This window comes from Suricata suricatta, chromosome 4 (genome assembly GCF_006229205.1).
Source record: "Suricata suricatta isolate VVHF042 chromosome 4, meerkat_22Aug2017_6uvM2_HiC, whole genome shotgun sequence".
Taxonomy (NCBI): Eukaryota; Metazoa; Chordata; class Mammalia; order Carnivora; family Herpestidae; genus Suricata; species Suricata suricatta.
The window spans coordinates 147,067,998-147,081,617 of NC_043703.1; the positions used below are offsets into that span (position 1 = coordinate 147,067,998).

Here is a 13,620-nt window from a genome sequence, read left to right on the forward strand (position 1 = left end):
GGGGGGAAAAGAGGTGGTGGTGATGGTGGAGGGCACTTAAGGGGAAGAGCACTGGGTGTTGTATGGAAAACAATTTGACAATAAAATATTATTTAAAAAAAAAAAGATGAATCACTGGGTTCTGCCCTTGAGACCAATACTACATTGTATGTTAACTAACTTGAATTTAATTTCAAAGAAAAATAAGAAATAAAAAATAAATTAATTCTTAAAAAGTTAGGGAAAATAATAATAATTACCACATGTATTATTAACCTACCTACCTACCTACCTATGAGAGCAGTTGTGTGCATTCAATGTGTAACTGACCCCATTTAAAGTACTTTCCATACATAAACTTACTTCTTCCTTCCCAAATCTATACAAGGTATCATCATTATGCCTTTTTAAAGAGAGAAATGGAAACACAGAAGATTGATTAAATTCCCCAAAGCCACACAGTGTGACAATACCCATGTCTCTGCTCTCATGATACTCACATAAAAGACGAGAACAAAATTAACAGGAAAAGAGCTATTCCTTCATAAGACACTGAGGAAAACAGAAGAAACTTAAAAACAAATATCCAAAAATGATAATACACTCATATTAGGAACATGATGTCTGACAGAGAGAGAATATTTAGGAAACAAAAGAGCTCTTAGAAATTGATAATGGGGGAAAAAGCAAAAACAAAAAAGAAACTGAAAATGGCAACTGAATAAAAACACTAAATATAAGGTCAAAGAGATAGCTTAATTAGAACAAGGGATGCCTGGGGTGGCTCAGTCAGTTAAGCATCCAACTCTGGCACAGGTCATGATCTCACGTTTTGTGTGTTCAAGCCCCACATCGGACTCTGTGCTGTCAGTACAGAACAGGCTTCACATCCTCTGTCTCTTTCTCTTTCTGCTCCTTTCCCTCATTCTTTCTTTCATGCTCTCTCTCAAGAATAAATAAACATTAAAAGAATAAAATAAAATAGAACAAAACAGAAGTGCCTGGCTGGCTCAGACTGTGGAGCACATGACTTTTGATTTTGGGGTTCTAAGTTTGAGCCCCACACTGGGTGTGGAGATTACTTAAAAAAAAACAAACAGGGGTGCCTGAGTGACTCAGTTGGTTAAGTGTCCAACTTCAGCTCAGGTCATGATCTCACAGTTCATGAGTTCGAGCCCTGCATTGGGCTCTGCGCTGACAGCTCAGAGCCTGGAGCCTGCTTCAGATTCTGTGTCTTCCTCTCCCGCTGCCCCTCCCCAACTCACACTCTGTGTGTGTGTGTGTGTGTGTGTGTGTGTGTGTGTGTGTGTGTGTAAAACTCTAAAAAAATTGATAAACATTTAAAAAATAAGAATAATTTTAAAATCTTTTCAAAAAATACTAAAATAAAATAGAACAAAACAACAAAGAGGTAGAAAATAGGAGAAATAATATAAAAACTAAGTGCCTGGGTGGCTCAGTGGGTTCAGCAGCTGACTCGATTTTGACTCAGGTCATGATCATGGTTTGTGAGTTTGAGCCGAGCATCAGGCTCTGTACTGACAGTGGGGAGCCTGCTTGGGATTCTTTCTGTCTGCCTCTCCCCTGCTGGCACTCCCTCAAAATAAATAAACTTAAAAAAGAAGAAAAGAAAATGTCCGAGGATGGTAAAACATGAGCTTCTAGATTGAATGAATGAAAAAGGACCCACATCAAGGCCATAAGAACATAGCATTAAAGATGCTAAAAGCTTTCAGGGAGGGGTACCTGGGTGAGTCAGTTGGTCAAGCATTCTACTTTGGCTCAGGTCATGATCTCACAGTTCGTGGGTTCAAGCCCTGCGTCAGGCTCTGTGCCAGCTTGGAATTCTGTGTCTCCCTCTCTCTCTGCCCCTCCCCTGCTCACGCACTCTCTCTCTTTCTCTCTCTCTCAAAAAAGAAACATTAAAAATAAATTTTAAAAGCTTCCAGGGACTAAAAATGTGCCATATACAAATCTCAGATGCCAGAATGGCATTGTATCAATCAAGTATGAAGGCAGAATAAAGGCATACTTAGGCTGGCAAGACCATTTTTTTTTAATTACAGAGAATATTCATCCTCAAACAAGTGAACAAAGGAGAGAGGAAGAAGGAGAGGGTGAGAGAGAGGGAGAGAGATGGGGGGGGACGGGGGGCGGGTGGAGAATCTTAATTAGGCTCCCTGCTCAGCTTGGAGCCCAACGTGGGGCTCAATTCCAGCACCCTGGGACCATGACCCAAAGGATGCTGAATGCACTGAGGTACCCAGGCACCCTAGACTCACAAAGCTTTAAACCATCTAGTTCCAATGCACTCTTTTCATACACACTGTTTTATAAAGCTATCCCAAGACTGGCTTCATCAAGGACATTCTTTATTAAAACGAGCATGTCCCCCACCAAGAGCAAGTAAAAAATACGGTAATTACTAGTTTGGTGCCACTGCTTTGATTCCTCCTAAGGCACCAGCAGTATATATAACCCACTTGCTTTTGTGGTATTAGTGCAACGTCAACACAGTGGAAAAGGTAATAATAACTTATTATTATTATGAAAACACATAGTCCCTATTTTGAGAAACACTGGAAGAGAAAAAGTTATGGACATTTACCTGTTTCTTCTGTTCAGTGGGAGACACACATTTGGCACCAACCTTCTCAGCTTCCTCAAAAAGGCTGTCAACAAAATATTCACAATTTGTTTGTCGATCATCACTAAGAGGTTGGTTTTCAGATCCTGTTTCACAGACCCTACACACACACACAAAAAAAGAAAAATAAGCAGTACTGACTACTAATTTTCCAAAAATTTACATGAATTGTTCTAGTTAAGGGATCGTGATTAAAAATTTTTTAATGTTTTATTTATTTTTGAGAGCGAGAGCAAGAGGGAGAGAGAAGAAACAGAGTACAGGTGGAAGAGGAGCACAGAGAGAGGGAGACACAGAATCTGAAACAGGCTCAGAGCTGTTAGCACAAAGCCTGATGCAGGGCTTGAGGGCACAAACCCTGAGATCATGACCTGAGCCAAAGTTGTACATGTAACTGAGCCACCTAGGTGCCCCTTAATGTTTTATTTATTTTTGAGAGAGACAAGTATGAGCAGGGGAGGGGCAGAGAGAGACACACACACAGAATTGGAGCTGTCAGCAGACAGCTCAACAGGGGGCTCAAACTCACGAATTATGAGATCATGACCAGAGCTGAAGTCCGATGCTTAACTGACTAAGCCACCCTGACGCCCCAGTGATGAGAACTTTTAAGATTTACTTCCTCGGCAACTTCCCAATATGAAATAGAATATTATTAACTATAGTTGCCATGCTGTATAGTACGTCCCTATGACTTATTTATGACTAGAAATTTGTACCTTTTGACCCCCTTCATCCATGCTGGCTATTTTCATCCAATGGGTTTTTTTATTCTGCATTTATGTTTTATTCTGTATTTTTATTTTGCATTATGTTTTATAAAAAATATTTAAAAATTTCTTAAATGTTCATTTACTTTTGAGATAGAGACAGAGTGAGAGCAGAGAGGGGCAGAGAGAGAGAGAAACACACAATCCTAAATAGTCTCCAAGCTCGGAGCTGTCAGCACAGAGTATGATGTGGGGCTTGAACCCACAAGCCACAAGATCATGACCTGAGCCGAGGTTGGACACTCAACCGACTGAGCCACCCAGGCACCCCTGTCATAAAAGAAGTATTACTGAAGATTTTGTTTGAAAGAAAAGATGGTTGCTGGCTTATCTTTTTTTAGTCATACAGAAAATTCTCTATGTACTGAAATATTATTTCTCAGATTCCATAAATAATAACATTTTTGGAGCTCTCATACTGTGCTAGGAACTGTAGGGTAGATACTCTTAACCACGTTTTTATAGATAAGGAAAATGAGTCACAGAAAGGCTAAGTTACATAAGGTTACACAGCTAGTAAGTGGCCAAAACAGAATTCAAACCTTGTTAATCTGCCTTCTGCATCGATGCACCTAAGCATAATAGGCGATAAAGCTTCTCTTCACAGCCAACATTTATTGAGCACATGTTAATATAGTTTAGGAATTATTTTAAGTACTCTACATGAGTTAACTCATTCAATCCTCACACTGACCTAAAAGGACATACTGTTTTTATCTCCGTTTAATACGTCAAGGAAAAGCTTAAGCAAGTTGCCCAAGATCACAAAGCTATTTGAAAGCAGAGCTGGAAACTGAACTCGGGCATCCAATGCTTGTGCTTTTAATCGCTGTCCTAGACAAAATAGTCATCACTGTACGGTTTAATAGATGGAGGCAGAGGGGAGAGGAAAGAGAGAGACCAAGTTATGGAGCCAAGAGAGCCTTTATTGGAGTCTGCATTTCCCGGGCGAGGTTCCGTGATTCTGGAAGTGGGGAGTCAGGGAAGTCGTGCCTGGTATGGGAGAGCAAGGTGTTTTATGGGTGCAAGAGTTCTGGGTTTGACTTCAGGTGGGCAGATAGCCAAGTAAGGGCATCTTTGGATTGTGGCAGGATAGGACTGGCTGTTCACTTTGGTGGGTGGGGGATGCTGGAATTCCAGTGGTGAGACTTTCCTGTTTGATACATTCCAGATCGGACAGTGGGGGTCGTTGGTCCCTGGCGGTGCCTGGAACTATTATCTGACCTGCAATAAAATGGCCGCTGGTGCTTTTCATACGGCGCAGGTCATTCCAGGTTTGCAGGTGGGGGTTGTCAGTGCATGCAGCTCTCCACAGCAAAGCGGCCGCTCAGTCACCATCCCCTGGCAACTCTTAGAATCACTGTATTATTATTAAAATGTTGGGGTACCTAGCTGGCTCAGGCAGTAGAGCATGTGATTCTTTAAAAAAAATGTTTTTAATGTTTATTTTTTAGAGAGAGCGAGACAGAGTGTGAACAGGGGAGGGGCAGAGAGAGAAGGAGACACAGAATCTGAAGCAGGCTCCAGGCTCTGAGCTGTCAGCACAAGACCTACATGAGGCTCGAACTCATGAACAGTGAGATCATGACCTGAGCCAAAGCTGGCACTTAACCAACTGAGCCACCCAAGTACCCCTGGAGCATGTGATTCTTGATCTTGGGTCATCAGTTAGAGCCCCATGTTGGGAATAAAGATTACTTCAGGGTATTACTTCTGGGTGGCTCAGTTGTTTGAGCGTCTGGCTTCAGCTCAGGTCATGATCTCACGGTTCTTGGGTTCGAGCCCCGCGTCGGGCTCTGTGCTGACAGCTCAGAGCCTGGAGCCTGCTTTGGATTCTGTGTCTCCCTCTCCCTCTGAGCCTCCCCTGCTTGCGCTGTCTCCCCCTGTCTCTCAAAAATAAATACAAAAAATTAAAAAAAATTTTTAAATGATTACTTCATAAAACATAATAAATAACCTTTAAAAATGCTGGTACTCAGAGCAATATTTTAATGTAGGCATGCTCTTTTTACTCTTCTAGGTGATCTCTATGTTTAAGATACCTCATTTCACAAAGTATTAATTTTATTTTGCATTTCTTTTGTCATAAAAGTAATATTTTTAAAAAATTTGGTCATTTCTTTGAGATAGAGCCAGCATGTGAGCAGGGAGGGGTCTTTCTCAGAGCAACGACATGATACTTCTTACATAAAAAGAATCATATCCTAAGATGATTTCTCACAGTAGTGATGATTTCCCCTTCTCTTCAGTCAGTATAGCTGTGTAGCAGTAGAGGCTACTGTCTAAAACTTGAGGCTCTGGAGTCTGTGTTTAGGAACTGAGTCACACTGACTTTGGGGAAACTTACTAGGCTCTCTGGGATGGGGCCTCCTCTGCAAATGGAGGCACTACTCCCTACTCCCTATCTTACATGGTGCTGTGGGAGATTACAAGCAAACACATACAAAAACCTATACCTGATATAGTTTCTATCAGTACACACACCGGCACACAATATTAGATAATAATATCATTATGACCACTTAATTCTCTCCGGTAATTGTTTTTTTCTGTTCAGAATGAAAGAGGACTTTGGGTGCCTCCATCTAGACCTCACTTTCTAATTGGGTTCTTTCCAAAGTGTCTCTTAGCTCTTGTAAAAGACCCTGAGGGCAATGCAACCACTGCTGGGAACTGAAACTACCCCCTCAAGCAATAAGGACTGCCTTGAGCCAGCAAACCCCTGCCTGTGATTGACTCCAACACAAGGATGGATTTGACTTTCACTGCCTATCTGCCCAGACCCACCCACCCCTGCCCCACATTTTCTTTATATATAAACCTGGAAGTATTTCTGGTATTTTAGAGGCAGTCTTTGAGATGCTAGTACACTGTCTTTCCTGGCTATCTTTCAGGTGTTGGCCTCACTAAAATACATTCCTCTCTTGTTTCACAACCACTCGGTTCCTTGCCTTTAAGACTTTGTTGGTGGCCAGTGGCCAATTCTGTTGTGTTTGGGACCCCTTGTGCCTAAGCTATAAAGAAGCAGTTAATATTTGATTACTATGTACAAAGCCAATAAAGCTGAGCATCTAAAGCAGCTTTAGTCTTTTACCTATTTGATATGTAAATTATACTAACCTTCATTATGTTAATTTAAGTCATTCAAAGATTTATTGAGTACCTACTATATGGTAGGTGGTAGGGGACACAAAGATAAGAAATGGTTTAGGTTTTTAAGGGGTTCAGAGAACAGCGTGTAGAGATGTACAGCTCTATGACCACAAATTTGAAGGCTTAGATGAAATGGATATATTCCTTCAAAGTGACAATCTACCAAAACTTCCATGAGGAAGAAAAGATCATATGCAAAGGCTAGTATGTATTAAGAAGATTGAGGGGCACCTGGGTGGCTCGGTTGGGTAAGCATCTGACTCTTTTTTTTTTTTAAACATTTATTTATTATTGAGAGAAGAGTGACAGAGCATGAGCTGGGGAGGGGCACAGAGAGGGGGAAACAAAAATCCAAAACAGACTCCAGGCTCTGAGCTGTCAGTGCATAGCCCAACGCAGGGCTCAAACCCACAAACCACAAGATCATGACCTGAGCTGAAGTTGGATGCTTAGCCAACTGAGCCGCCCAGGTGCCCCAAGCATCTGACTCGAGCTCAGCTCAGGTCATGATCTCCTGGTTCCTGAGATTGAGCCCTGCATCAGGCCTGCACTGACACTGCAAATCATGCTTGGGATTCTCTCTCTCTGCTCCTCCCCAACTAGGGCATGTGTGCCTGGACTTCTCTCTCTCTCTCTCAAAATAAATCAACTTAAAAAAAAAATTAGTGTGCCTGGGTGGCTCAGTCAGTTGAGTATCCAACTAGATTTCTGCTCAGTTCATTATCCTAGGGTCATGGGACAGAGCCCTGCACTGGGCTCTGCACTGTGTGTAGAGCCTGCTTGAGTTCTCTATCCCCCTCTATCCCTCTCCCCTGCTTGAACTCTCTCTCCCCCTTCCCTCTCCCCTGCTTGAGTTCTCTCTCCCCCTCTCTCCCTCTCCCCTGCTTGAGCTCTCTCTCCCCCTCTATCCCTCTCCCCTGCTTGAGTGCTCTCTAAAATAAAAAGAAAAAAAAATGAGTCAATAATAAAGCACCAGACACAGAAGATTTCACTAGTGAATTCTGTTTAGGTTTTGGGGTGATAGTGTATGTAGTTCATGGAGTCCAGAGCCGATGGCCAAGAAAGAATTCTTGAAGACGTCTTTGGTGCAAAAAGGTGATTTTATTAAAGCACAGGGACAGGAGCCATAGGCAGGAAGAGCTGCCCTAGGTCTATGAGGAAAGACTAGTTATATATACACTATGGAGTTGAGGGAGGTCAAATCCAGGGGAAATTTGCAATGAGATTTTCATATGCTAAAGAAGACTCACAGGATAGAGAAGGTCTAACTATTGTCAAGCTAAGGTTCTGTTTCCCTCTAGCAAAGCATTAGCATTAAGATAGTAGGGAGTTCCTGGAGAAACATTTTACTTTGCCAGCCTCAAGTATTTGTCAAAGGGCTGCAGGTTATAAGGAAATTTAATTGTATCTGCCATTTCCTTCTGCTTTTGTTTCCCACATCAAATTCTATCAAACATTGATACCGATTTTCTACAATTTCTTTCAGAAAACAAAAGCAAAAGGGAATGCTTCTAACTCATTCTATGAGGACAGCATCATCCTAATACTAAAACCAGACAAAGACATTTCAAGAAAGGGAAACTCAAACAGTATTTCCTTGTGAATACAGATGCAAAAATCCCCAACAAAATATTAGCATTTCTAATCCAACATGTAAAAAGAATTGTACACTGCAACCAAGCAGGATTTATTTCAGGTATGCAAGGCTGATTCACCATGAGAAAATCAATCATGTAATCCATTATGTCAACACACTAAAGAAGAAAAAGCATGATCATATCAACAGATGCAGAAGAAGCATCTGACAATAGCCAACACACAATCACGAGAAAAGTCTCAGCAAATTAGGAACAGAGAAGAACTCTCTTAACTTGAAAATTTACAAAAACCTATAGTTAACATCATACTTGACAAGAAACTAGATGCTCTCCTCCTAGGACTGGGAATAAGACACCTTCTCACCACTCCTCTTCAATGCCATTTTGGAAATCCTAGCTAAATCACTAAGACAGATAGATAGAGGAAATAAAATGTTTACAGATTGGGAAGGAAGAAATAAAACTTTCTCTGCACTAGGATGTCCTGCTAAGCGAAATAAGTCAGGCGGAGAAGGACAGATACCATATGTTTGCACTCATAGGTCTAACAGGAGAACAGAAGAAACCTAACAGAGGGAGGGAAGGGGGAAAGAGAGTTAAGGAGAGAGAGGGACACAAATCATGAGAGATTATTGAATACTGAAAACTAACCGAGGGCTGAGGGCGGGGGGGAAGAGGATGATGGTCATGGAGGGGGGCACTTGTGGGGGAGAAGCACTGGGTGTTATATGGAAACCAATTTAACAATAAATTATTATAGAAAAAGAAAACTTTCTCTGCATATATCATGATTGTCTACACAGAAAACCCCAAATCATCAACAACAAACTCCTGGGACTAATATGTAATTTTAGCAAGGTTGCAGAATACAAGACTAACATACCAAGTATGTTAAGAAAGCCAAGTGATTTTTTGCACACCAGCAATAACTACTGGTATATGGAATTAAAAGCACAACAATAGGGGTGCCTGATTGGTTCAGTTGGAAGAACATGCAACTCTCGAGTTTGGGGTTGTGGATTCAAGCACCACATTGGGTGTAGTGATTATTAAAATTAATAAATAAATAAATAAACAAAAGTATAACACTATATGGGGCGCCTGGGTGGCTCAGACAGTTAAGTGTACGACTTTGACTCAGGTCATGATCTTGTGGTTTGTGAGTTCAAGCCCCATGTCGGGCTGTGTGCTGACAGCTCAGAGATGGATTCTGTGTCTCCTTCTATCTCTGCCCCTCCCCACTCATGCTCTGTCTCTCTCCTTCTTTCAAAAATAAATAAACATTACCAAAAAACACCTAGAACACTATATACATCAGTACCCACAGAACTGTACAATACAAAGGATGAACCTAAATGTAAACTATAGTTGATAATATTGTATCAACATTGGTTCCCAATTGTAACAAATATATTCCATGAATACAAAATTACTAATAGAGGAAACTGTGAGTGGGGTGGGGTAAGGGTAGGGGATATGGGAACTGAGTATTTACTGTTCAATATTTATGTAAAACTCGTTTAATTTTTTCTTATGGTTTTTATTTATTTTTGAGAGACAGACACAGTGCAAGCAGGGGAGGGTCAGAGAGAGAGGGAGATACAGAATCTGAAGCAGGCTCCAGGCTCTGAGCTAGCTGTCGGCACAGAGCCCAATGCAGGGCTTGAACCCACAAATCAGGAGATCATTACTGGAGCCGAAGCCGGACACTTAACCGACTGAGCCACCCACGCACCCGTATGTAAAACTCTTTAAAAGGCTTATTAAAAATTTTAATGTTTATTTTTGAGAGAGACAGAGAGAAAGAGAAGGGGGGGGAGGGGCAGAGAGAGAGGGAGACACAGATTCTAAAGCAGACTCCAGGCTCTGAGTTGTCAGATACAGCCTAGTGTGGGGCTCCAACCCAGGAACCACAAGATCATGAACTGAGCCACAATTAGATGCTTAAACAACTTAGCCACCTAGGTCCCCCCCAAAACAAAGTTTATTAATAATACTTTTAAAAATAGTATGTGAAAGACATTCCTGGACAGAAAAAAAATGAGGAGTACACATTTAATTTTTTCTTATAATTCAGGAATCTCTTTATATTGTACTATATTAAGCTATAATGCAGCAAAATCCCATGGGATATGAATTTACAAGGACTTGCCTTAACACTAAAAATATCTAGACAATGTTATTATTTCATCTATGTTTTCTATTCTGTTACTCCTTCCCCTGCTATCCTCTTATGACATACATGTCAATACTCCTCTCCATAATGTGAAAACCAGATTATCAAAGCTGTTATAGCTAAGTAAAAAGTCTTGAAGTTTCAGGAATTCTTCTAATAATAAAAAGCATACAAGTTCAGGAAAGGACTTTTATTTTTTATTTTATTTTTTTTTAAGTGGGACTTTTTAAATGTTTTTTATTTATTTTTGAGAGACAGAGAGAGCGTGAGCAGGGGAGGGTCAGAGAGAGAGAAAGACACAGAATCTGAAGCAGGCTCCAGGCTCTTAGCTAGCTGTCAGCACAGAGCCTGACGCGGGGCTCGAACACACGAACCGTGAGATCATGACCTGAGCTGAAGCCGGATGCTTAACTGACTGAGCCACCTAGGTGCCCCAGGAAAGGGACTTTTAAACATCTATTTTGGCTCCAGACTTTCTCATTCACTACTGTGTTCTGAATATATGGTGACCAGCTAGCTGTTGTCCAAATGGGTGAAATATCTATTCACATCTGTGTATGCTTTGGTAGCACACAATAAATACAGATCTTCACCATTTTAGCCTTTGAAATATTGATATACTGAGGAAATCAGCATTTGGTTTTTTACTGGACTGATTTTTTTTAATGTTTATATATTTTTGAGAGAGAGAAGAGATGGGCAGAGGGGGGAAGGGAGACGGAATGGTAGGAGGAGGAGGAGAGAGCAAGGGGGGAGGGGGAGAGGGGGAGGAACAGTGAAGGGGGAGAGAGAGACAGGGAGAGGGAAAGGGAGAGAGAAAGAGAGAGAGAGGGAGAGGTGAAGGGAGAGGCAGGGGGAGAGAGAGGGGAGAGGGAGAGAAAACCAAGCAGGCTCCCTGCTGTGTGCACAGAGCATAATCTGGGGCTTGAACTCACAAACTTTGAGACCATGACCTGAGCTGAAATCAAGAGTCGGACTTTAACTAAGCTACCCAGATGCCCCTGGACTGCTATTTCTAACAAAATCTATTTTTGTTACAAAAATCTCTTACAACAAAAATTATAAAATCTATCTTAATCTTGTTGCGTAGATACCTTACTAATTATTTAATTACACTCTAAGTACTGATACATATTACAACATGAAGCTTGAAAACATTATGTTAAAGAAGCCAATCACAAAAGACCACATATTGTATGTACGATTCCATTTATAAAATAAAAATATAGATAAATCTATAAAGACAGAAAGTATACTGGTGGTCGTCAGGGGCAGGGTACAGGAGAACAAAGTACAACTACTAATGGGTACAGTGATGTAAACGTCATTAAATTGACTGTGATGATGTATGCGTAACTCTGTAAATGTACGAAAAAGCCCACTGAATTGTATACTTTAAATGGATCAATCATATGGTATATGAATTATGTCTCAATAAAGCTGTTGGGAAGAAAAAAAGTCCTAAGTTAAAATTGGTCATTCAGTTTATTTTTGTGCAAGAAAGGTAATACAGCAAGCCCGACTGCTGACTGCTATCCTTTGAAAGGTCTGCTCAGTTTCCTTATGATTCTGGAAAAAAGAAATTTTAAGTTTATTTATTTATTTTGAGAGAGAGAAAGAGAGAGGCAGAGATGGAAGAGAGAATCCCAAGCAGGTTCAATGCTGTCAGCACAAGGCTCAACACAGGGCTCGATCTCATGAACTGTGAGACCATGACCTGAGCTGAAATCAAGACTCAAGACACTTAGCCCGCGGAGCCACCTAGGTGCCCCTAAGTCTGGAGTTTTAGTATATGACTGGCTTCCATAAAAACCCTAGGCTAGGCAGCTCTTTCTGTCCATGTGTCCTGTCCCTGTGCTTTAATAAAATCACCTTTTTTACACCAAAGGAGGGGAAAAAAAAGAAAACAACCTAAGCTAATTTCCAATGAACTTCTTTGGGCAGACAACAATTGACATGTGCTATCTTCACTTATCACTGGGAGAATTAAGTGCATCCCGGCTGATTCCACTGGGCAAGGACTCTTGAAGGCTTGTGCCAGGTTTCCTTTGATCTTCTCTCCATGTGCTTTTTTCCCTTAGCTGATTTTTCTTTGTATCCTTATATTATAAAGGATCATAACCCTTAGTGTGCCTATATGCTGAATGCCGTGCATCCTCTCAGCAAATCATTAAACCTGGGAGTGGTCTTAAAGACCTCTGACATGGGGCACCTGGGTGGCTCAGTCAGGTTAAGCGTCTGACTTTGGCTCAGGTCATGATCTCATGGTGTGTTGAGTTTGAGCCCAGCATCGGGCTCTATGCTGACAGCTCGGAGCCTGGAGCCTGTTTCGGATTCTGTGTCTCCCTCTCTCTCTGTCCATCCCCTGTTCACACGCTATCTCTCATTGTCTCTCAAAAATAAATAAACATTAAAAAAAATTAAAAAACAAAAACGGCCCCTGAAACAAGCTCACAATTATAGTTAGTATCAAATACATATAATAAGTAATGAGAAAGTAACAATATTTGTTTAGTGGGGCTCCTGGGTGGCTGACAGTTCAGGGTTAAGCGTCTGACTTTGGCTCAGGTCATGATTTCACAGTTTGTGGGTTTGAGCCCCAGGTCAGGCTTTGTGCTGACAGCTCAGAGCCTGGAGTCCACTTCAGTTTCTGTGTCTCCCTCTCTCTCTGCCCCTCCCCTATTAGTGCTATCTCTCAAAAATAAATAAATGTTAAAAAAAATTCTTAAAAACATTTGTTCAGTACGAAAGTATTTGTAAGTATGAAATAAATACTTGTCTATCTCCTTAAATGGACTATGAATGGGAGAAATTTACCTCAAGTATTTAAAGCAAACAACATAATACAAAAATAAATATTTCATCTTAGATAAGTCAAAATAAAATATTCTACTCTGACTGATAAGAACCATAGACTTTTGGGGCACCTGGGTGGCTCAGCTGGTTAAGCATCCGACATCGGCTCAGGTCATGATCTCATAGTCCGTGGGTTCGAGCTGTCAGCAGAGGCTGGAGCCTGCGTCAGATTCTGTGTCTCCCTCTCTCTCTGCCTCTCCCCAGCTCACTCTCTGTCTGTCTCTCAAAATAAAATAATAAAGACAAAAAAAAGCCCCATAGGCTTCGTACCTACCATTTATGGAGCCCCTGCTATGGGCTCACTCTCTCTTTAAAATAAAAATAAATTAAAAAAATAAATACTACATACATATCTTTCAGGTATATATACATATATGTACCCCCACCTCTATTTTTTACTTATTAATTTAAATGTAATTTTATTTTAGAGAGAGGGAGCAC

The 13,620-nt window shown here is 41.0% G+C and overlaps 1 protein-coding gene across 1 annotated transcript in view; it reads right to left on the bottom strand.

The window, feature by feature from the left end:
* The window catches only part of UBXN2A (UBX domain protein 2A), a 50,677-nt gene that overhangs the window by 24,759 nt on the left and 12,298 nt on the right, over positions 1-13,620 (bottom strand). Inside the window, exon 3 of the mRNA XM_029938222.1 lies at positions 2,588-2,726. Within this exon, the coding sequence (XP_029794082.1) occupies positions 2,588-2,726 (139 nt within the window). The remainder of the gene's footprint in view (positions 1-2,587; positions 2,727-13,620) is intronic.